Here is a 24,345-nt window from a genome sequence, read left to right on the forward strand (position 1 = left end):
CAGCCAAAAAGAAATCTCCAAAAGCCTGCACGAGGGGTGGGAGGCGGGAAACCAAGGAGGGGGAGGGAAGAAGGCTCCCACAGGGTCTTATCTGATCAGCTTTATCTCCCAGAATGGGCCCTTTGAAGGCAGAGAGGCCAGAGGCTGTTTCTAGCATGGCCAGGCCTCCCCAGGGAAGTGGTCAGGGGGTGGAGGCTGGGAAGGGGAAACGCTGGCTCCTGAGGTGAGGAAAGGTCAGGTGCAGGAGTGTCTGGGCTCCAGGTCTTTGCCTGACAGGCAGAGCAGTGCTGGAAAGCTGTGGATTTAGATCTCACTCCTGCCTCGCCCTAACCAGGAGCCCTTCAGCTCCAAGGCTCTTGGGAGAAGGGGTGAGGCTTACAGGGGCAGAAGGTGCTGAGTCATGAACAGGAACCCCCATCCTTACCCCCTGACCAGAATGGCGTGGAAGGCAAGGAGCAGGCACAGGTAAATAAATAGCTTGTTTATTAGTAATATGTTACATTATTAAAGTGCATTGAGAAGAGATGCAGGGGCCGAAGCTGGAAGGCCACCAGCCCCAGGCCCTGCCCCAGGCTGGCCAGACACAGCCAGAGAAGGGCCCAGCTCTCTGCTGAAATCCATGGACAGGGCTGGGGGCAGAGCCACCCACCTGGAGAGCTTGGCCCAGGCCGTCCCTACAGGAATTCACAGTTTAGCCTAAGTTATAACATGTCCTGAGCTGAAGGTGGGAGGCTAGGAGCATGGAAGCACAGCCCTTGGGGAAGGGGGCTGAGGGGAGGGGAGGGGACCCCCCCGCCCCCCAACCCCCAATGCCAAGGGCAGAGTCCTAGAAACCTCCCCCTGAGGACCTGGCTCCTCCTTTGAAATGAACACGGTGAACCTAGGGCTCAGTTTTCTCCTTCATTCTCCCCCATCTCCCTCATCCCACCCCCTCCCGCAACCACCCCGACCGGGGGCATGGACAAATGTCCCCTTCAGACTGGGCTCCCAGGGCAGAGCCAGCTCATGCTTCTCTCTTCAAACCCATGCCCATCCCTGGACTCTCATCCCATTCCCAGGAGCTGTAGACCGAGGCCCCCCCCCACCCCCCATGACCCATCCCTCCCCCAGCCCCTCCCTCCCCACCCTACCCCGCATGTAGTTTTGGTATTTCATACGGATGCAGTCAGAAGTAGCTATACATGAAAGAAGCCTAACATAAAAATAGAGCTTTTTCCGTCCTTCCGTCCGGAAAGCAAACATCCTTCAATAAACATGCAACGCAGCTGCCTAGAGAGACCCAGGTCTGGCGAGGAGGTCACAGAGGGCAGCCCTGGGCCTGCAGGAACACTAGCCTCCCCGAGTCCTTGCAGGAGGGAGAACGAGGGGGCGATCTGGGTCTAGCGAGTCCAGAAGGACTCGGGCCTCAGCCCTAAGGTCCAGAGATGGGGTCCCCCATTCATCTTTTTAAACCCCACTCTCTGGTCCACAGGTTCTCAGGCCAAGAGCATCACTGCATTTCATCAGTTTGAGGAGGAGTTTTTGAAAAATAATCTCCAAAAGATAGTCTTGGGTCATCAAGGCCCCAGCTTTAGAGTCACAGCCTGCGTTCTGTGGCCCTCAACACCCTCGCCCCACGGGGGCCCAACAGCCGCCTGCGGCTGGCCATCTGCAGGCCCGGTGTCCCCCGTCAGGTTTACGCAGTCCCCCTGGGAAGAAGTGGTGGACAAGGAGCTCCTGGGCCCAGCCAGTTCTGGGTGTGAGACTTTTCTAGTGCCTCAGGGCTGCAGAAGCCTGCAGCACACCCGGCCCCGTGAGACTCTAATGGACCAGCAGGCCAAGAATGAGCATGGGCAGGACACCCAGCCAGAGGCTGGTGGCCAGGGTGCAGGCGTGGCCCAGCAGTTGTGAGGTCATGGCGCTGTCCTCGCGCAGCAGCTCCCAGTGCTGAGCTTCGCGGAGGTAGGAGTCCTCCTGGGCCTCGCAGTAGTAGTGGCCATAATGGAGGTCCGTGAGGTTCTCGATGAACAGGATGCAGTTGGGGCTCTGGTGGCCGGGCTCACAGCTCTGCTCCACACTGTTCTCGTGGCGCCAGGAGTAGGTGGCATGGCGAGACTCCATGGGGCAGCTCAGGTAGTAGCGGGAGTTCTGGGCCAGGGAAACCTTCTGCAGCGGGGCCTGCTCTGGGGAGCGAGGGGGAGGGAGCCGTGAGGAGCGGCTGAGGGCTCCCAGGGCAGGCTGTGTCCTCCCACACTGATAGGGCTACAAGGCCAAGGCTTCTAAATGAACACGGGGAAACTAGCCCCCCTTCTCCTCCTTACTCTCCCCTGCCTCCCTCACCCGACTCCTTGTAGAACCCCCACACCAAGGGGGCTCCTTCCACAGGACTGTCCTGCCCCATCTGTCTGGAGCCCCCAGGACCAGACTTGGCCTCCCTCGGACAGGGCAATTGGGGCATGAATGTACCACCCGCACTGGACTGCAGCCTCTGAGCTGGGCCAGATAGGTACCTGGCTTCGGGTTGGGGCACCCCTTGTGGGGGTCGACTGGGCTGATGGACTGCAGCACTGGCCTGGAGTTGGAAGGAAGAGAGAGGCTAAGAAAACAGGAGGCCACAGCTCAGCCCCTTCCCTCTTCTCACCCCCGACCAGTAACAGCAGTGTTGCCCACCCGGAGGAGGGTCTGGCCAGAAGGGACGCCGCCCATCAAGCACCACTGCTGTGTCCACTTTCTCCTAGGAGCAGGGGGCCCAGCCAACATACTCTTGGGAGCTGTAGATGGAGACACAGCGGTCCTGGTACCAGCCGCAGTAGGGGTCGCGGGCCATGAGGCAGCCATGACAGCCCCCGGTGTAGAGTTCACACAGGTCCAGGGGTACCTGGCTCACCTCCCACTGGGAGTTCACATACAGTTTCCGCTGGAAGGAAAAAAATGACCACTCAGGTCAGGGACCCCAACTGAGTTCTAAGCCCCCAGGCTGAGGTCCAGCTGCCTGGCAAGCCCAGGGGCCCAGAGACCCTGAAAAGGACATGCGAGTCACACACAGAAGGGCTCTGTCCTCAGGTCACATTGGCCCCACAGGGCGGGTTGAGGGTGGGGAGGCTCACCCGGTCAGCGTCCAGTGACATGGCCTGGATAGCAGCCGCGCGGCGGAAGGGCTGGATCTCCAGGATGTTGAAGACAAGGCCGTGCTCCCGCTCCCCCGGCTCCAGCACCTTGTGGATGGTGCCCTTGTCTGTGGGTGAAGACCAGAGGGTCAGCAGGCGGGAGCCCCACCGCAGAGCCAGGCAGCCTCCCCCTGGGCTGAGCTGACCAGGAAAGACACAGGTGGGCAGAGCTATTTAAGTCAAGGTGAGAGTCAGAGGACTGGGGTGGGGTGGGGAGAGGACAGCATGACTGGGGAGGGTCTTAAGGGCCCAAAGATATCACAGGAAGTTTCCAAGACTGGGCCAGGGAGGCCATCCCAGGAGGCTCTGGGCTCCCCAAGGCTGCAAGGGGAAGCCGGAGCACGAAGAAGGGAAACAGCAGCCCCACGTGCCCAAGCACTGCCAAGCCTCCAGCTATACGCATCAGTTACAGTACTTCACTTAACCCCCCACTCCCCTGGGAGGCAGGTATCACCATCCCCACTTCAAAGGAAGGGAAATGAGGTCACAAAGACCAAGCAACTTGCTCAAGGTCACGCAACTGGTGACTGGAACCCAGAGCAGGCAGAACCAGACCCTTCCAACCTCTTCTGTTTCCTGGACTTTTTCATACGTGCTTTCTTTAAAATAAACCTTTTATTTTGGAATAATTTCAGATGTACTGAAAAGTCACAAAGACAGTCCAGAGTTCCCATATACCCTTCGCCCAGTCTCCCCGAAGGTTAGCATCTTGTATGACTGTGGGGTTTGTCACAGCCGAGCAGTTGACACTGGTTTGTTATGATTAAGTCGACTACAGACTTTATTGGGATTTCACGGGTTTTTCCGCTAATGTCCTTTGTCTGTTTCAGGATCCATTCCAGGATTCCATACTGCATATGCAGTCTTAGGGGATTTTTTTATTTTTCTAAAATCTTAGACTTGAAAAGGACCTTAGGTTCCACATAGGGGATCCCAAGGTCATCTACTAGGCTGCCTGCCTCAGAGCCCAGAGCTCTCTCCATTCATTCCTGTCGGGGACTAACGGGCATCCTGACCCCTGAGTCCTCCCAATCCTACCTCCCCGGCTGTCCCAGTTTCTATAATAGCCTACCTCCCTTTCCCTCCCTCCCAATTTCCCAGGGCATCACTTGCCCCAAAAAAGCAGTCAGATGATCAGATGACTGCCTGCCGGGGACATTACCTCTAAGTGTCCACGATCCCCCCTCTGCGGGTTCTGGGATGTGGTCCCTGGCTCCCTTGGCCTGACAGACTTCCAGCCCACGCACTACCTTCACACCCACACTGCCCTTCACCTCCTCCACAGCCCGGTGACAACCTCCCATAGCTTCTTCCAGCTGTAAGAGCCTCCCATTCTCTGCAGAAGGCTCAGAAAGTCCTATCTCCCATCCAGCCCCAAGCCTTCATGCTGCAAACTCCAAAACGGTATCTCTCTGATGGCCCTAAGGGAGAACCGAGACAAATGCCCTCATCACTCAAGTGCATCGGCTTCCAGGTCTGCAGAAAGGGAGCCTACAGCTGCCTCAGCCCAGGACCAGCCTGCCTTGTCCTGGCTCCTGCTCCCAGTCTTACAATGTCACCCCGCCTACACCCCAGTGCTCTATCCTGCTGGCGGGTCACAATAGTTGGGCCATCCGCTGCTAGAGCAGAGCAAGGACAGGGCTCAGTGGGTGGAGCTAGGATGAATGGAGGAGTCAAGGGGTGGTGGATCTCACAACTCAGAAGCCAAGCCTGTGAACGGGAAATTACTCTCCCCAAGACTCCTAAGAGTCAAAACACCAATGAGAACACCATGACCCTGAGAAAACCCCAAGGTGAAGCAACAGCTGGAAGTCACATGGGGCGGTATGTGCAATTGAGGGGGCTGCCTGAGGCCTAGACTACATGACCCCAGAGGTGTTAGGCACTGCGGGAGACACTGCTTTTCTGATGGCACCACTACCCAGTCCCAAGGAAGGCCTATTGCTCCCAGGGCATCTTTGCCCACAGTCTGGGACCAGGAAGTTGCTCTAAAGCCACCTCAGGGCTGTTTTCTTTACGGCCAATGATCTTCTGGGATGCAGGCTCATCTTTCAGAACGTTCTATTCTGCTTCTGGGGCCAACCAGACCCCACTCCCAGAGGGAGCCCCTCTAGGGAAGAGGAGGTGGCCCAGCAGTCCTCCGCAAGACCCTGCAAAGGCGCTGCCGTCAGGAGGCCCTTCCTCACATCTCACGAAACGCTTTGCATCCCACAGCAGATGGTTCCTCTTACTTGCATAATCTCAAAGACAGCAAGAGGAGCCAATTTCCTCACTCTGCCTAGCAGAGGCCCATAGGACACCTGGGACCAGGCCCTCCCACCTGACTTTCCACATCTCTTCCTACCATCCTCAGGAGTCAGGGTGCTGGACCAAGCTACACCCAGCTTTGCTCACACTCACCACATTTCTGCCTCTGAATCCGAGTACCTTCCAGCCTTCGATGCCCTCCTCCCTCTGCCCCACCTCCTCCAGGAAGCCCTCACTGATTGACTCTTTCACAGCTACACATATTAACTCCTGACAGCTCTTAGCCACTCAGTTCTCCCTTCCAGGTATAACTATCCAACCAGATGTTAATGACATTACTCTTTATACTCATTTTAACCAAGCAGACTGGAGAGGGGGTCCCGGGTAGCCCCTTACCTGTGGTTAGGTAAAGCACGTGGAAGGTCTCCCCATTGCTGGCGTGCATGCGGTGGACAACCACTTTCTGGTAGTGGTACTTAGAGTGGAACAGTGGTGCCTTCAGAGGCCCCATGGGCTCCACCCTCTGCACCACCTCAGGGTGACTGTCGGCCACCTGGAAGGTCTCTGTGGGTATCGGCTGCCGGTCTGGGAGGCACTGGGCAAGGAGAACAGGTCCAGATCAGTGGGGTGGCTGGGAGATGGGGTCGCGGCCTGGGCCATGGCGGGTGCCACTGCTCACCTTGCCAGGCCGTGGGTTGGGGAGGCTCGAGTGGTAGCCCTTGAGTGAGGAAGTGCAGAAGACCTTGTCAATGTCACCAAGGGAGTACACGCAGACAGCCGAGTAGTTCCTGGGGGGACATAGAGACCACCTCAGTGGGAGGCCCAGGACCGCCCACCTCCACTCACTCAGGCCAGCCCCGCACCAGATGGAGTATAACTATAGCCTTGCGACCAAGCCACCTGGCCTTCGAGCTCTGTGACAGCAGGGACTTTCCTGGAGGCCAAGGCCAGTGCCTGAGTGTTAGCAAATACCACTGAAGGAAGGAGAGAGGCAGGACAGAAAGAGGGAGGGACGGAAGTTCAGCCTAATTTCTCTCTTTTGCAATATAAAACCACAACCTGTATTCTGTCACGGAATCACTGAGTTCAGAGGTCAAGCCCAGGGCAGGAGAAATCCCAACACGCGCATCCTTGGGATGCTAATGGCCACAGAGGCCAGAACCCCGTCCTCCTCCCAGCCCGCTGGGTCCATGCACACGGGAGCCCCAGAACAGGGTCTTGGTTTCCCTACCCTGCCCCCATCCTCCCAACACACACCCTGCACTTAGGCCTGTCTTGTTTTCAATCAATGAGAGTGATTAAGAGGTGTGAATTATCAGGCACAGGCAATGCCTGAGCAGGTGTGATAGCACCCAGCACCCTGAGAGGCCTCAGGAGCCTTTTCCCAGGGCCCAGCAGCCACTCTGCGTACACAGCTGGAGGACACACAAGCCCAGTAGCCATGAGCATGCATACGGCACGTGTGCACACAGCCATCTATACAGACTCACAAACGCACCAGCATACACATCCCCCTGAGCGCTGCGTCCGCCCAACCCAGGCCCAGCAACAGCCTCGTCCCTTGAGCCTGGAATCCCTGCGCTTGCCACATCAGCCATCCCCTTGGCAGGCCCCAAGTGCTGTGACCCCCACTGGACACTCACCAGCCTAGCCCCAGGACAAGGCCACTCACCAGGGGTTGGAGAAGACGCCGTAGACCCTAGTGTCCTTCCACTGGCCGTTAGGGTCGGGGAGCAGGAAGACGTCCTGGAGCCGGTTGAAGTTCTTATTGGTGGTGGCGTCACTGCACACCAGCATGGCTTTCAGGAAGGTGTTCCACTTGGAGACTGACAGTGAACTCTCACCACCCTGGTCCCCCTGGAAGGGAGGAGAGGAGGGGGAGGTCCCTCAGCACCTGCCTGGGCTACCCCATACACCCGGGGCACCTGATGCCAGGAAGACCAGCACCCAGGCTTCTGAGGAGGAAAAGAGGCCCTGCAAGGGGCCAGGACCTGCCAAGGGGCAAGGCTGGGCCGCCCCACAACTCAGGCCAGGCTCCAGGTGGCGGGCCTGGCTGACCCAGGGCACAGGGCCCACAGTGGGGACCTGCAGGGTGCGGGGGTCAGGTCCCCACCGAGCACACTAGCTCAGACACACGTCTGCCCACTCTTACACATTCACACTCACACACATGGCACAGTCCTACACAACTCAGCATCTTCACACAGGTGACACACACAACGTCAACACACTCTTGTTCCCATGCATATGCCCGTACACACTCTCCATGAATACACACCTGTGCACACCCTCACACATGCACATGATCCCAACCATCACTACCCATTCACAGATGCACCGACCCGCCTGTGCACACCCTCTTCCTCCCACAGTCCCACAGACTCCCTCGCACACTTGCACACACACAGGGACTCACACACTCACTCACTCCTGTTCAGGCACAGACACACTCGCTTGCCGACCCTGCTCTGGCTCACCCTGCACAGCTGGGCCACTCGGGACACGTTGAGCGGAGCCTCGGGATTCTTGTCAGGGTTGTCCTCTCGGAAGAAGTAGTAGATCTTGTCATCATAGGCCTGGTCTTGGTGCACGATGGTGGCCTTGATGAACTGTGGGTCTGCCGGGGACAGACATGAACGGGTTTGAGGCCGGGAGCCTCTCAGAGGACCCAGCCTCCGAGTCTGCATAAACAAACCCACATCCAATCACAGCAGGAATAAACTTCAGAATGCCAGGTCCAACACCCCAAGGGGGCCGAGACTCTGCACCCCCACCCCTCACCTGTTTTGCCCTCTCCTACAAAGATGTCATTGGCCCAGGAGCAATGACTTCATGCCTAGGGACTGGGAGGAGTCCCTGAGGCCCTTTATGTCACCTCTGCCTAATTGGCAGAAGAGGGAGTGGGTGTGGCTCCACATGAGCTCAGCAGAAGGACACGCTGTGGCTCCCGGGGACCCCGCACTGGGTCTGGGGCTTCCTCTGATTTGTCTCCAGAGGGTGTCAGGCCCATTCTGCCCCCACATCTTCACCTCTGCTATCCCCTGCTCCTGGCCAGGCCCACCTCCTTGGCTCTCTTGTCTCAGGGCTGCACCCCAGCTCCCACTTTCCTGATGGCCTGTGGCCCCAGTGGCCCTCAGGGAGCCTCCCGAGAAGCATGAGGACCCCTGAGCGTTCACACACCCTCGTCGGCCCGCCCAGCCAGCCCAGTGGGATCTGACTCACTCTGCATGACGGTGTCACTGGTGTACAGCTCGATCTCACCCTTGATGCGGCGGAACCTAGGGATCTTCCCATTATACTCCTGCTTCCGGATGGTAGAGTACACCTCGTCCCCTGGGCACAGTGGAGGGCCACAGATAAGTGCACGCAGCTCTTGGAAGCCCCTCCACGGGGCCTGGACCAGGCACAGAGCTGACCACCCTCCCCCAGCCCAGCACAGCTGCCCTCAGGGCACCCGCATGCTCCAGCCTCGGCCCTACCGTCAAATGGCCCTACCATCAAACAGAACCAGGGAGTTCTCATCCGGGCTGAAGGGTGCATAACCTTTCCTCTCCCCAAGAAACTCCACAGAGTCATTCACCTGAGGGAGACCAAGAGGGTCAGAATGCCACGTGGTCCCATGGTCATTGCCTTCCATGGGTGCCAGCTGCTCAGCCAGGGTCCCCATCCTCCCAGGAACTCTGTACAAGACGAGACCAGCCTCAGAGCGCTCCCCCTCCTCCTCCCACCTTGAGGGGCAGAAGCCCACCCAGACAAGGGTGAGCTGACCAGGCACACAGGGAGGGGCCTCCTCACCAGGATCCAGCAGCTGGGGTGCCGAGCATTGGTGCCACAGGCCAGCAGCCCTTCGTTCTGCTTCTCCAGGAGTGTGATGTAGTTCCCACAGTCCTGCCAGGAAAGGCAGAAGGCAAGAAGTTGGTCGGAGGCCCTGGCAGGCCTAGCACTAGGACCCTCAGTCTTGGGAAAGAAGGCTTCAGAAATCTAAGCCCAGGAAGTATCTCTAAGGAGAGCCCGAGTGGGTGCAGTTGACTCCCACCCCTCTAAAAACAGAGGACAGGTTTAGGGAAGGAGTGTCTCCTGCTCAGGCCAGGAACCCTAGGACAGGGCTGCCTCTCTCCTCTCGGACTGCGGCTCCCAAGACAGAGCCAGGCCTCCTTCCTCAGACTCTTAGGGACTTTTCCAAGGGGCCCAGCCTGCTCTCTGCACTCCCTTTTCCACACTCACCTGCTTGTCCCGGCAGGACCCCTTGGTGGAGCCAATGTTCACCTGGGGAAACAGGGAGGGGGGATGTGAGTCCACCTGCCAGGGGCAAGATGCCCCCAACTGCTTTCCATGCATCCTCAGGATGGGCTCGTTTGACAGATGAGCAATTAAGGCTTCAAGAAGGGGAGTGATTTACCCAAGAACACACAGGCTACTCAGCCTGATACCCAGAGCCAAAGCCCAGAGCTCACGGGCCAGCCCAGAAATCTCACAAGACAGGGTCACAGGGTTTGGGAGGCCGGCTTCCTGCTAGGCCTCCCTAGTCAGCGCTCCCCACCTGGCCAGGCCTGTTAGTTCCATGCCTGTCTCTACATCACTCCAGCACCCAGGCCAGTCAGGACCACTTTCACGGAGCCTTTCCCCAGACACCACTTATGGCGGTAAGCACTTATGTGCTTATAGGGGGCTGACCAGTTCTAGAAGACATGCCAGCTCCCCCGGATTCCCTGAGGCCTCTCACCAAGGCCAGAGAGGAGATAAGATGGGGAAAGGGACTTCCTGGTGGTTCAGCGGTTAAGAATCCACAGGCCAATGCAGGGGACACAGGTTCAATCTCTGGTCTGGGAAGACCCCACATGCCACAGAGCAACTAATTTTGTGTGCCCGTGTGTCACAACTACCGAGCCCATGCCCTAGAGCCCGTGCTCCAAAACAAGGGAAGCCGCTGCAAGGAGAAGCCCGCGTTCCGCCACAAAGAGCAGCTCCCACTTGCCTCAACGAGAGAAACCCTGCACGCAGCAAGGAAAACCCAGCTCAGCCAAAACAATCAACCAGTCAGTCAATCAAAAGAAGATGGGGAAGGAAGAAAGAGAAGCGGGCAGGAGAGGGTCTAGGCTCACCGTGCGCACGGAGGCGTTCCTGCCCTTGGAGAAGTCAAAGACATAGACTCTGTTGCGTCCGCCCACCCACACGGAGGAGCTGCCTGGCTCGTGGAAAAGCACCGTGTGTGGCTCAGTTGAGCCGAAGTCCACATGGTCCTGCCCTGCATGGCCTAAGGAAAAGACAATAGGCAGAAAATGTTGAGGCTGGAAGATCCCGGCCCGCCCTCCACGCACACCGCATCCACCGAGCTGCGAGGGCTTGGAGCTGGCTATGGAGACACTGGACTCAGAGCTGTGAGCAAGAAATGAGAGGAGCCCTCTGGTAGGGGCTGGCAACCAGCTGACCTCACCCCAAAGCCAAGGCCCCTACCCTACAATATGTGTGACCTCAGAGTCAGAACAGAATTTAAGGACCCCTGGGGAGAACCAACCCCCCCCACCCCCCCCCACACACACACTCTGCTGCTCCCAAGAGGGCTGGGCTTGGAAAGGAGGTCCCCCAACTCTGCTCTGAGGCTCTCTGCTGCCTAGGACAGAGCAAGCAGTCACCTCCACCTCCCTCAGGTAGTAAGGCCTCTAAGAACCCCATGGACAGTTCAGGCTCGCAGGAATCACTTTGCTCAGAACCCTCTCCCCTCCTTCAGGAGGCCCTCTCTGACCCTTTCCAACCTACCCTATCCCCTGAGTGAGCAGGTCAGTAAGGATCAAGAGCCAGAAAGGAATCTTAATGTCCAGTTCCTCCCATTTTAGAGATGGAAATACAAAGGTCCAGAGAGGGGCAGCCCAAACTCACATGGGCAGTAGCAGGCCAGGGACCAGAGCTTCTGCCCCAAAGCTGGACTCTGCCCTGGACTGCCCTGGCCTGGTTTCACAAGGATGCCAGCTCACTCCCGGGGGGATGACCAGCCCCTACTTCCCCGCAACTCTGGGATGGGGGCCCTTCACGGAGCATAGCCTGGGCCTTTAAGTAGAAGGGCTGATTGGGACAGTTTTGCCCAAAAAAGAAACCTTCTGCAGCCACTGCCTCCGGGGAGAAGATGTCTCATCTCCGGTGACATCGCTGAGGTCGTCCTGGTTGCAGGGCTAAATTACAGGAATGGGACAGCCTGTGGCGGCGCCCCCAGCAATCAGCCATAACTAGCATCATCCCACCTCCGACCAGCCCGTGCCCTCAGCCTGATCACTGTTTATTCAGCTGCAGCAAACTCAAGGGCAGCAGGCAGTGACACCCAAGCAGGACACCCTCAGCCCAGACAGAAAAGAACTGCCCTGTCCTTGACTTTGCCCCCAGTCCCTCTTGAGCCATTCCTCCTGATTCTGCATTCAGCAGGGACAGAGCGCCCTATCCACCCTGCAACGCCCACCCTCTCCATTCTCACTCCCTTTCCTTAAGATACATTCTTGCATGGCCAGGTCACAGGGGCAAGAGGGCTATTCTCAGACTCCACCTCAGCTGTGGCCCAGCTCACTGTATAGAGGCCAGAACCAAGGGCCTTCAGGGACACTCTAGCTCAAGGTCGCATTGGAGGCAGGAGATTCTGGCTCATTCAGACTGAGTGTCGGTAGACAGGAACGTTCACGAAGACGCCAGCACTGCGGGCCACAGAGAAACGCTGAGCTCACGGCCCTTGGGTTCACCTGGTGAGGGCTCACCCAGGGCTGGCAGGCTCCCCTTCCCCAGCAGCTGGGATAAAATTAGAGTGTTAGAGGGCTGGGGAGAGACACAAGGTTTTCCTGACTCAGCACCCTGGCTCCGGCTCCCCTTTCTCCCGCAGCCTGAGCAGCCACCACCAGCCCTGCAGCCTAACCCGGAATCGAGACAGTCTGTAGCCCCGGCTCCCCACCTACTCCCCGAGACGGCCAGGCGGCCAGAAAAAGCTACCTGTCTGGGCCTGAAGGCACAGGACTGGAACCTGAGATCTGAGGCCTTCCAGAGGCCAAAAGGGAGGAGCCCCAGGCTCAGGTCACACTGGCCACCTCCAAACAGTCACCTCAGCTCACGGCCTCAGAGGAGGGGTCTGCACAGCCAATGCTCAGCCCTAGTCGTGGAGGAAGGGGCACAGGAGGGGCCCCGAGGGAGCCTGTGTCTGGGGTCACAGGGCCATGCAAGTGAGGAAGAGACTAGTCTGATGGGAAACAGCCTGGGCGGTCTAGTCTGATGGGAGAGCCGTGGCCTGGCCCTGGAGAGCAAGCTCTGCAGGGAGGCCCCGCCCTACCCTGGAACCCAGGTGGAGGGGTGAAACAGCCACACCAAAGCAAGTCTCCATGGCGCTCAAGCAAAACTGGTACAGACCCCGGGCTGCTCACAAGGTATCGCTGAGAACACACAGGGAGGGTGAGGGCTGCATGGAGGCTGAGGGGCTGCTGGATGTGTATGGGGGTGCTGCTGGGTATAGCATGACAGGACAGCCCTGCACAGATCTGCAAGCGTGAGCCCCGCTGCGCTCAAATCCTGGCTGTGGCTGTCGGGGTCGGGAGTGAGAGGGAGGCAGGAACTGCTTACCTCATCTTAGGGAAGAAACAGGAGCCCAGGAGCATTGCCTCCCTTGACCCCGAGGCCCCTGCCCCTCCCAGCTCTGCGCCTGGTGATGTGTATGGGGGAGATGGCACCAGCTCGGCCCCAGGACGAGGCCTTGGCTCTTTCCCTACCCAGCCCGGCTCCCGCACTGCCTGAGGCCCTCAAAGGGCCTGATTGTGCAGGGGAAGTGTCTGAGCGGCAGCAGCTCGATGAATACATGAAAGGAAGCTTTGTTCAGGTCACAGGAGCGGGGGCTGGGGGGCTCAGGGGCAGGAGGGCTGCCTGGAAGTGAAGGCAGCACCAAGTCTTGGAGGCCAGGATCTGTGGCCCCTTGGCACCAAGAGGGGAGGGGGTGGCATTCAAGGCTCCACTCCAGCAGGGGTTGAGCAAGGCCGGGGCCTGCTCCTAAAGAGATTCAGTTTTGCATCCCTAAATATGTCTTCTTGCTTCCTTAGGAATCCAAAAGGATGGAGAAGGCAGACAGACCTATGCTAGATGGGTCAGAAACAGGCAGCAAGAGAATTCTAGGCAGTGGAAACAGCCTGAGCAAAGGTGGGGAAGCTGTGTGGTGGGTAGAGAGACTAAAGAGAGGAGAATGGGAAGGGGGGCTGAGGCCCCCAGGTGGTGATGGGGAAGGGCAAGGCAGGGGACCAAGGCTACACCAACCCGCGCCCTTCAGTCTCCGGAGCTGCCTTCTCTTTCCAATGAGCAGGGCCAGGATCCAAAGAGCCTCCTCTCCTCCAGCGTCCCCCCCACCCCAGGTCGCCCTGTCTGACCAGCACCACGCCCCCCCTCCCCACTTCCTATCCTGGAAGTCTAAAAGGAGCACCGTCTGGCACCGTGTCTCCCCCCTCACTCCCCAGCCTGACGCATTAGTGGCTGACTAAGTGGTAGCTAAAAGCTCCCAGAATAACCAGGGGTTCAGGCAGGGGAGAGGGCTAGGGACACACGGGATAGGCATGGCCCCAGAGGCAAGCCAGGCACAAGCCCCCTACCCCCATGTGATTCTTTGCCAATCCTGGCTCCTTCTGGACCAAGAAAGGGCACACTCAGGCTGCCCTGTACCCAGCTAGACTCCGTGGCCCCCTGAGCCCCCACCTTCCTCACTAGGCCCAGCACCAGATAGAAATGAGGGTCAAGAAGATGGCCGGGTGTCAGGGGGGCAGCCCTCCCCCATCAGGCCCCCAGCCAGGCCATCCCTGGGGCTCAGATCCTGTGGGAACCAATCAGACCTGACCCCTCTGGTGGCCCCCACCCTCCCAGCACAATACCAGCAACCGACTGTCTGGGACAAGTGTGACCTTCTGTGGAGGGGGTTTTCCTAAAGCGGGGCTGCCTGCTGGAGCATCATTCTTCCTCATCAGCCCTGGGTGCTGTCACCCTCTGGTCCTCACCGTCCCCGCATCCTCACTGCCCGTGAAAGAGGGCTGCTCAGGGGAGGGGGAGTGGTCGCTAGGACGGGGGGCAGTGGCATTATCTGCGAAGGGAGGAGCAACAGGGGAAGGGCCCACAGTCGGTCTGGACAAGGACAGCCTTCCAAGCTGACCTACTGACCCGACAGGCCTTGAATGCTAACCTCAAGGAGCCCTTTGAGAGAAGGCATGGGGCGGGCTCCGAGAATGGCAGGAATGCAGTATCCAGCAGGGAGTGCCTTCAGCAGGCAGCCAGGGAGGCCCGGGCACAGGGCAGGAGCCAGTCCACCCTCCGACTGGAGGCCCAACCACAGCTGTCAGGAGCCTCCTCCCATAGTCGGGCCCCACCCTGGATCACCAGACCCACCTCATACCCTCGCCAGAGGAAGAAGAGGGAAGGCCCACACAGGGCCCAGGAATTAGCCCTCAGGCTTGCCATCCTGTGGAAGCCCACAGGTCAAGGAGAAGGGAAGGGAACAGTGGCTGAGCTGAGGGGCCCGGGGGCCAGAGAGACGGTGCCACTGGCCCAGGACACAGAACAAGGGGGACAGAGCAGGGCCAGGCAGCCGCTCAGGTTTCCGGAGCTCATCGCCCTGCTCCAGCCCAGGACCACAGCCTGGACTTCGTGAGAGCATCCTGATCTTCAAAAGCCGTCCATCCCCTTCTCTCGGCTGCCCTGTGTCATCTCCTGCTCTCTACCCAACATTCCCTTGCTGGCCAAGGGAAAAGTCACTGACCTGGTAACTAGAGGGATCGCCCACCCACCATCCTTTCAGGTAGGACTCTGAATGACAGAAACCTTTCCACTGAAAGAGGTGAGGGGCAAAGGAACAAATGTCTCATCATCGTTGCCTCTCGCAGAGTGGCAGGGAAGAGGGCCCGGGAAGCCACTCCTTGTATCCAGAAGCCCAGTTTATGGGATGGCATGGGCCTGTGCTAAGGAAGGGTTGTGCTGTTGGGGTGCTGCCGACACTCAGCAAGGCAGGGCTCCAGACAGCTGCCACAGAGTTGGTGTGCTGGGGCAGGTGGCACCCCTGAGGCGGTACTCAGGGTCATGGGAGGGGTGCCTCACTTTATCAACCATGGGAACAGTGAGTTGTGTGCTGAGCCACAGGGGAGGGTCTTCCCACCCACCAAGGTCAGCCGTGGGTGGCAGGGAAGCATACCTCACGTACGGACTCAGCCCAGGTTCTCTCTGTGCTCCCTGTGGCAGCCAGGTGGCTGGGTGGCCGTGACCTGACCAGGGACTGGGCCTTCCTGAGTGTGGCTTCCTCCTCAGTGGATTGGAGGGGCTGGTACTCGCTAAGGTCTAGGCTTTATGACCCACCGTGACTTAGCAGCAGCAGCAGCAGCAGTGACTCTTGGAACAAAACACTCGGGGTTAAGCTTGGGGGCATTTAGGGGAAAGCGTGGGGTTGTGAGTACTGGATAAGTCAGAGACGGCTTTCTGAAGGCGCAGGCAGCAATGAAACCACATCCTCATCTACCTCCACCAACTAGCTCACCAAATCCCCCCAATCACCCTGCAAAGAAGGCAGGAGAGCACCTGCATGCCCATTTTACAGACAGGAAAACTAAGGGCCTTCCACGCCACCAAGGGCCGTGTGCTCTCTGCACTGCACCACTGTTCTCGAAGGACCAGAAGGCTTGGCCTGCTGGAGAGACCAGCTTGGGCAAAGACTTGAAGGTAAGGAGCAGTGTGGAGAATACACTGAGTGTGTGCTGGGGGCAGGGCTGAACCAAGATAGATTTGGGGGCTCAGGGAAGGCTAGCACAGAGGCCCAGCCAGACAGGGGAGGAGGCTCCAAGCCCAGGGAAGGCGGGAAGCCACGTCCTGTCCAGATTCTGCCTGGATTCCACCGGTTCTTCAGCTCAACAGGTTCTAAAAGCCCCAGAGTGAAGCTGAAGTCAGGTGGTGGCTCTTTCAAAGGAGAAGATAGGCAGAGGCCCTGGGCCTGCCCTTGGGCCCAGGGCCAGAGTAGGGATCAGGGAGAGGGCAAAGGATGGCTAAACCACCCCAAATGGGAGGAGGCAGGCAGGACAGGGGGCCTTGAGAAACAGAAGGTTCCTTAGCTCAGCCTAAGCCTGGGCCAGAGGGGAAGGAGGGAGGGGTCAGAGAGCAAGGGCAGCCAGCCAGCATGGGCAGTTAGGGAGAGCTGGCAGGGGCCAGGCTGCCAGGGCTGCATTCATCAGCAATCAGAAATGCCAAAGGGGGAGATGACACAGACAACAATGATACCCCCACCTAACTGTTTCACAAAATTTACTAAGTGCCGGGCAGTACTCGAGTGTCAGATGTATTAACTCATTCAATCATCACTGACCTCTTCGAAGGCAGTTTCTTTTATTATGCCCTGTACGTTCTACAGATGAGGGCAGCCAGACACAGAGAAGTTGAGTAACTTGTCCAAGATCACCCAGCTCACTGGTGGTGTGGAGGCTGACACTCAGGCAGACTGAGTCTGAAATCTGTGTTTATAACACTGGGCTCCATAGGTGAGCCCTTGGAAGCTTCTAGGTCAGCCTCTCTCATACAAATGAGGAGACTGAGGACCAGAGAGGGTGGAACCGGGTCAGAGGCTACTTGCCCGATGAATGCCTGACCTCTCTCCACGATGCCCTAAAGAGAGTGTGTGTAAGCGAGCGTGGGTGTGCAGGCCTGAGGGAGGCAGGGACTAGGGACCTGGGCGTGTGTGCCGCACTGCATGCTGACCAGTACACAAGCATCCCATGATCTCTGCCCAGAATAGCACAGTGCAGTGTGGGCAGGCTATAGCGAAGGGAGGGTGTGCTCAGAGACCCTTCTTTACCATCCAACCAGCCAGGCTCCCGCCCAAACTGCACTGGTTAAAAAAACAAAACAAAACAAAACACTGCTTCTACCTCCCAACTCAAGAACCCACCACGGGTCCCAACTGCCTGTTGCGGCAGGGCCCAACTCCTCTGCTGGGCAGTCAAGGCCCACCCGTCTCTGCTCCTCTCCGCCTCCCACTTCTATCCCTTCGCTTGTGCTCTCCCTTCCCGACCGCCTTTCCCCTTCTCCCTGTGCTCACGGTCTTACCTGGGCTTGAAGATCTAGCCTCAATCCCCGTCTCCCACCCGCTGGCTTCAGGAAGTGTCCCAGACTGCTCCAGGCCTCACAGTTCCGTCCTGCCTCTGACCTTGTGCTATACACCATCTGGCACACACCATCTTCTCTCAGATCACACTGTTTGGTGGAATTTCACCTGGACTGTGGGGTCCTGAAGGTGAAGCCCAGTCCCCGGGGCCAATCCAAGGTCAGGACGGGCAAGTGTGGGCAGCTGAGGACGTTAAAAAGCAGCAGGACTAGGGTAGGCCAAACCCCAAGGTCAGACTCGGAGACACCTTAGGACAGGCTCCTGGGCCATCGACAGGGTACCTTACTCCCTCACTAGGCTGGCAAAGAGCCCCGGGCCCAGAAGACAAGGATACAAGCAGCAATCTATGCCACATTCTGCTCCACTCCACGTCCCTGCTTCTCTGTCTAGCCTGGCTCTTCCTCCTCCACCAGGCAGTCGTCCCTGGTTGCACCACCCCACACTGACCCTTCCTGCTCTCACTTCCTGTCCCCAGTCCTTGGCTGCACCAGGCTCCTGACCTCCCCAGGTGCCCTCTCTAGTCACAGGCTGCAGGCCCACCTCTCCAGGTACCAGCAGGCCCTCCAAGGACAAACCCAGAACCTCTCCTCTGCCCTCACCGGAAAAGAGACGGAACACAGACCTAGGCACAGAGCGGGGACTAGCTGCCCCCCTTCGTGCAGGCCGCCCCCAGGGGTGCTGGGTTAGAGCCCCACCCCTGACTGACAGAAGGGGTGCGGACATGCGGCAGCCTCAGCCTAATCCCCGGCTGCCGTGACGGTTAAACCCCGATTAGTCCATACCGTGACACAGATCAACCTGCTCCCAGGACCTGAGGCCCAGCTGCCCCGAGGAAAAGACCAGAAGAGTGCGTGGAGCTGGCCCAAATCCAAGGTCCTGAAGGGAGGAGGTCAAGCTGCTAAGGCTCCCAGGAGCAGATAGCCCTGGGGCAGGGAGAGTCTGGGTCCAGCTGAACTGGAAATGGGGTTGGGGAGCCATAGCATGAAGACAGACAGACAAGTGGAAGGAGGCCAAGAGCTGAGGCCAAGGACAGTCTTGGGAGGAAGACACTGCCCTGGTCCCGGCTCTGCCCATCTCACTGGGTGATGCTGGGCCAGTCCTGGCTTCTCTGGCCTCAGTTTCCCCATCTGTGGAATGAGTGGTTAGCCCAGTTGACCTCTGACGTTTGTTTTCTGACATCAGGCTGCATGAGTTAGTCATCCAAGAAGGCTCCTTGGAGGAAGTGAGATCGAACCAACAGAAAGAAGGAGGGGGTTGAGTTGGGAGCTTGGAGGAATGACCAGCAGGGCAACAAGCAGCAGGGCAATGGCCTTGAGGCAGGAGAGCATGGGGAGTGGGGAATGCTGAGGGAAGATCTGTGGCCAAGGTGGGGTTGGGGTGCAATAAAGGGCTTGGAGGCTGACTGACCATCGGGAACAAGAAAGGGATGGATGAAACAGTCCCTCACAGCCTGGGCTGGCTAGGAAAGGGAGAAGCCCAAGTCCTCTGACATCTGGGGACCACAGTCCCTGCTCCAGGAGGACCCCCTTCCTCCCCCACCCTTGGAGAGAGGTGGCTTCCGGGGCAGCCAGGACTGGCCAAAAAAGGAAACCAAGAAAGGAGGAACCAGAGCTGTCAACTAGAGCAGAGGAAGTGCTGTCAGCCCCTTGTGACAGCTAGACTGCCCGGCAGTGGCACCGGGGGTGGAGGATAGGACGTCAGCTGGGGTCTGCTCTGAAAACTCGGGGGCCACCCACTCTACCACTGCCCCTTGAGGGCCACTGGGTCCCACCCCGGAGGCTGAGCCTCGGCTTCCCACCTGCACATCAGGGGTCCTGACCCAGCCTTCCTCAAAGAAGGGCGTCCTGCTCTCCCTGCTTCTCCCACGCGCCCAGCCTGGGTAGTGATCCACCCCCGAGAAGGAGGTGAAGGTTCCTGGAAGTGGAAGCTGGGCAGAGGAAGGCCATCTGCACCTCCCACACCAGCAGGGCCTGGCTGACGCTGGGCGAGCCCCTCAGCCCGTGAAGCATCTCTGCTGAGGACTGGGCCTCCTCACCCGGAAAGCACCTGTGGTCAGGAGCCAGCAGGAAAGCTCTGGGGTCCCTGGACCCTGCCCCAGCTTCCCATCAGGGAGCTACGACACAGGGAGGTCTTCTCTGCCCACCATGGTCCTTTCTTCCTACTGCTGGGCTAGCTGTGGAAGGCCAAATGGCCTAGCTCAGACATCCCCCTCCTACAAGAAACCCTCCTGGAGCCCCTAGGCCAGGCTGACTCAATGTTCCTCCACACAGCTCCTTGCCTCTCCTTCATCCTAGTTGCAAGTTCTGGGGTCTGAAATCCTGTCATACCTGGGTACTTCCTCCTGTCCCTCCCCTCTCAAGCTGGCTCCTATTCCACGTACCATCCTGAGCTATCACCTCTTCCAGGAAGCCTTCTCTGATTGTGCAGACTGGATTAGGTACCTCCTTGACCCCCACAGCTGTCCTCTGTGACAGGCCCTGACACGCTGCATTGTAACTGCAGCTTGACTTGCCTATTTGTCTCCTCATCTACACAGAGAAGCCTATGCACTCATCTAGTTTCTCATCCCTGGTTCCCTAGGCCCAGGACCTGCACAAGGTTGGCCCCAGCAAATGATAAATGCCAAAAATACTGAATTACTATGCTCACCCCAGGAGTTACAAACCAAATGAGCCATTTCCTCCAGCTGATCAGCCATCAACTTATGAGAGAAAATGATAGGAAAGAACAGAAAACTAAAGGAGTTCCCCTGACTTCCCAGGTTTTGGTTTCTCCTCACTGCTTGGGTTTGAAGAAACCACTACAGCCTCCACCTGCCCCAGAAAGGCAAGGGATTAGTGTTCTGACAAGGATGTGCTCAGTCGCTTCAGTCATATCCAACTCTTTGCAACTCTATGGACTGTAGCCCGCCAGGCTCTCTGCCATGGGATTTTCCAGCCAAGAGTATTGGGTGGGTTGCCATGCCCTCCCCCAGGAGATCTTCCATGACCCAGGGATTGAACCTTCATCTCCTGCATTGCAGGTGGATTCTTTTATCACTGAACCACCAGCTCCTTCCTACATCTGCTTTGGGCTTCCCTGATGGCTCAGCGGTAAAGAATCCACCTGCAATGCAGGAGATGCAGGTTCAATCCCTGAGTCATGGAAGATCCCCTGGAGGAGGGTACGGCAACCCACTCCAGTATTCTTGCTTGGGAAATCCCACGGACAGAGCAGCCTGGCGGGTTACAGATCACAGGGTCGCTAAAGAGTCAGACACGATTTAGCGACTAAACAATACCTGCTTTGGAAATTTGAGGAAACTGAAGCTCAGAAAAAGTCAAGCACTTGCCCAGAGACACACAGAAAATCATCAGAGCTGGGTCCAAAACCAGGCTTCCAACTTCCCATCTCTTTCTCCCTCATCATGGTCATCTTGGGCCAGTGCCAGATCTCTTACATCCCAGCCTACTCTTAGAATCTTCATTATTCAAGAAAGGGGGACCACAGAGCTAGCAGGAAACTCCCGGTGACATCACCAAGCATTTCTCCCAGCTTAGAAACTCCCCTTCCTCCTGGGACTTGTCCACCCTACCCCAGCCCTGTTCTGCAAGGGGAGTTCACCTTGAAGGTGATGAATACATCTGAGTCCCCAAGGGGGCAAGGATTTCCACTGGAAATGGTGATGCTTGGGGAGCCCCAGCTGTGACCTCATCCCCTAAAGGAGGTGACAAACAACCCCCCACCCTGGGGAGTGGCCCCATAATGGCTCCCCCAGCAGCTGCCAAGTCAACAATAACATCCTGTTTTTTAACTGGACAAGGGAGATGGCAGAACCAGCTGGATAAGTGGAGACTGCGCTCTGTTTCTTGCTGTGGACGAGCTGGCTCACCTCTGACCTTGGAGATCAGGGTCTTCTGGGTCTTCTCCATCTCCTTCAACCAGGGATGGAATAGGAGAGGGGTACACAAGCATGCCCACCTCCTGCCTTCACCTGCAAACCACTCCCCACCAGCTCCTGCTGCAGGGAGGTCAGGTCCACAAAGTCACACCCTTGACTGGCCCCTGTCTCAGTGACAGCTCTAGGGGGAAAAACTCCAGAGCCCTGACAAGCTCTGAGGGTCAGAGACAAGTACAGAGCTCAAGGGCAACTGGCAGGTCAGTACTAGCACATCCCTTGCTCTGTCCAGAGCTGCTCTGGGCCAACCTTTATCAGACTGGAGAGGCATCAACCCCCCTGACAAGAGCTGGCCGGGACCTTCCCAGAACTCCCGTATCTAATCATCCCCTAGGACTGGGAGGTTCAAGTGGCAGAAAATAAATGACAGAGAAAGATCCCTCTATATTCATTCCAGTCCTCACACTTGTCCTGGCTTATAATTAAAACCCCAGTTTAGGCCTCACGGAAAAGCAGCTCCAGAACCACCATTATCCTTGGTCTAGTCATTCCTGGAGGCCGCCGTCCCCATTCCTTCACCCCACTGGTATACAGGGACCTAGGCCTCCAGCAAGGCTGGGAGGGTCCTCCTCTCACCCTACTCCTGGGTTCGCCCTGCCCAAGCCCATTCCTGTCCGACTGCCATGTGTCACTCCATGGGAAATAGGAGGCAGCTGTCAGCCAGGCATACCATTACCAGCTGGTGGTCCTGGGGGACAGGTGGATGGCAGGGTTTGTCTGGCCTGTGGGGTGCCTGGCACCAGCGAAGAAGACCACAGATTGCCCTTGGCCATGAAAGGTGAGGGGCTGGCAGACCCAAGTTGGGGGTCAACAGTGCATTACCCAAAAGAGGGCATGGCCATTGTGGCTACAATAGTGAACTGCATGCAGCGGAGAGAGCACTTTGGAAAGTGGGTAAGAGGACAGAAATCAGTTTTAAATAGCCTCAGGGTGGGAACTAAGTGCCCGACGAGAAGGGAAGGCAGCATTAAGTGCTAAAAGGTGGGTGTGCATTAAGTATGTGTGTGAAAGGGTATCTTGGGAAGACTGGGGGATGGGGAAAAGCGAACCAAAGGCAAGGGGTTTGGCACAAGGGGAGATTTCAGAACACTCTGGCAGGGGGAGATTTTAGAACACTCACACGTGGCCATCATCCCCTTCAAAGCGCACAAATGCCGTGCTGTCCAAGACAGCTAAGCAGACTGAGGAAAGACAAGGATGCTGAGAAGGAAGAGAGAGCCCAGGATGGAGCTGGTATGACTGAGGGGCATGTTGGTGTCCACCTTAAGTGGACAGTCAGGGGTCCAGATGCCCCACTCCACTTGCACCAGGAATATCTTTGTCTGGGTAGCAGAGCTGGCCCCCAGAGTACCCACTTCATGGCCAAGAAACAGCCTAAATCTTTCTCCACTTCCTAACTCAGAACAGGCTCTGGTCCCTGCCAGATCAGAGCCCCCTTTCTGCAATGTGAGCTCACACAATGCACAGTGACCTTGGGCGAGTCACATTCCATCCACTGCAGCAGCAGTTCAGGCCACTTGCTTTTGGAGTGGGTTTTTCTTTTTTCTCTCTCTCTCTGCTAAGAATACCTGCCCCAGATAATGCTCAGGCTCTGGCAATCCCTGCAAACCGCCTCAGGCATCAAAGAGCTCCCGGAGGGGCCAAATCTACCAGCCCCCCAACCCCCACTGCCGGTCCACCACCACCGCAGGGGGGCCGCGCCGACGCCGAACATGGGGACAGAGCCCAGTGGTAGGGGGGTGGGGAAGCATTTTTGTGCATTGCAGAGGAGGGGAGCTCAGCCCCTCGAGGCAGAAAACCCCTCAAACCACCCAGCTGGTTTTCCGACCCACGTACAGTGGTCTAAACTGAGGCGCCACTGGGGGAGACTCCGGTCCCCCAAGTTCACATAATCAGGAGGGCCTAAAAGCTGCACTCCTCCTCCAGATCCTCTACCTGGGGGTCCCAATGGCCGCGCCCCACCCATCGGGCACTGCCCCCACGCTGGCGCCGAGCCCTGTGACAACTGCCACGTGCGGACAAGGGGGGAGCGGCTGGTCCCAGCACTGCAGAGGCAGCGCCCGGGTGCCCAAAGCCTCCGCACCGCACCTCGTCCGGGCTCTCCACAGGGTGCCCACCCCTTTACCCGGCCCGCGCTTGGGGCCGGGGCGGGGGGCGGGGGCAGGCAGCGGGGTCTTTGTTCCCGCAGCCCGAGCGCAGCGGCGGCGGCAAAGGGTCCGCGCCCCCTTGCCGGCCCCACTGGCTCCCCCGCACGCAGCTAGAGCCCGCAGCTCTGGAAGATAGAGCCGGGTGGGGGCCCGGCGGGAGAAAGGATCCCCCGCACAGAGGCCCGGGCGCTGGAGGACTGGAAGTGCCTAGGGCCGAGAAGAGGGCCCTCTCGTCCCCCTGCACCCGGCCGCTGCAGCTCCCGGCTGCGGGCGGACTTGGAGCGACTTAGCTGGGCTCCGGCCCCCGCCGCTCGCTCGCCGCAGCGTTACAGCCAGCTCCGGTGTGGCCGCGCGCACATTCACACACTCACCCGGACCCACACGCTACCGGCGGGGACAGCCCGGGACCCACAGAGCCGCGCGCACGCACTCCCTCCGGTGCCGCACACTCCGCACCCGCCCCGCGCGGCACTGGATCCTGCGCCCGCAGCTCAAGCGGCGCCACCTACCTTTCCAGACAGCGGAGATGCGGGGTCCGCTCTTCGAGTGGCCTTGGGAGGCAGCGGCCGTCCAGACCAGCTGCAGCAGCAGCCACAGCGGGAACCTGGACCGAGCCAGAGAGCTGGAAACGCGGGCTCGCGGGGCGCCGAGGGCGGTGCATCTGGACGGAGGCGGTGTCATCCCCGGAGCGGAGCGACGGCGGAGAGCAGCCAGACTGAGCCAGCGCCCGAGCGA

At 58.5% G+C, this 24,345-nt stretch overlaps 1 protein-coding gene across 2 annotated transcripts; it reads right to left on the reverse strand.

Annotated features, from left to right (window-relative positions):
* Positions 1–466: 466 nt before the first annotated feature.
* Positions 467–24,345, reverse strand: SEMA7A (semaphorin 7A (JohnMiltonHagen blood group)). Of its 2 annotated transcripts, XM_086365303.1 has the most exons (14): positions 24,120–24,345; positions 10,496–10,647; positions 9,618–9,659; positions 9,189–9,281; positions 8,889–8,973; positions 8,616–8,726; positions 7,871–8,010; positions 7,066–7,250; positions 6,073–6,181; positions 5,790–5,988; positions 3,087–3,214; positions 2,742–2,896; positions 2,490–2,551; positions 467–2,162 (listed from the first exon to the last, which is right to left on the reverse strand). In XM_086365303.1, the coding sequence occupies exons 1-14, from the start codon at positions 24,289–24,291 to the stop codon at positions 1,801–1,803; spliced, it is 1,995 nt and encodes a 664-aa protein (XP_086221429.1). In that variant the 5' UTR covers positions 24,292–24,345; the 3' UTR covers positions 467–1,800. The 2 variants fall into 2 exon arrangements, with proteins under 2 accessions (XP_086221429.1, XP_086221430.1); XM_086365304.1 differs by lacking the exon at positions 2,490–2,551 and having other exon boundaries at positions 1,503–2,162.

Source organism: Bos grunniens, chromosome 21 (genome assembly GCF_055505025.1).
Source record: "Bos grunniens cultivar Pamir isolate PY7600 chromosome 21, Bosgru_T2T1.0, whole genome shotgun sequence".
NCBI classification, from domain to species: Eukaryota; Metazoa; Chordata; class Mammalia; order Artiodactyla; family Bovidae; genus Bos; species Bos grunniens.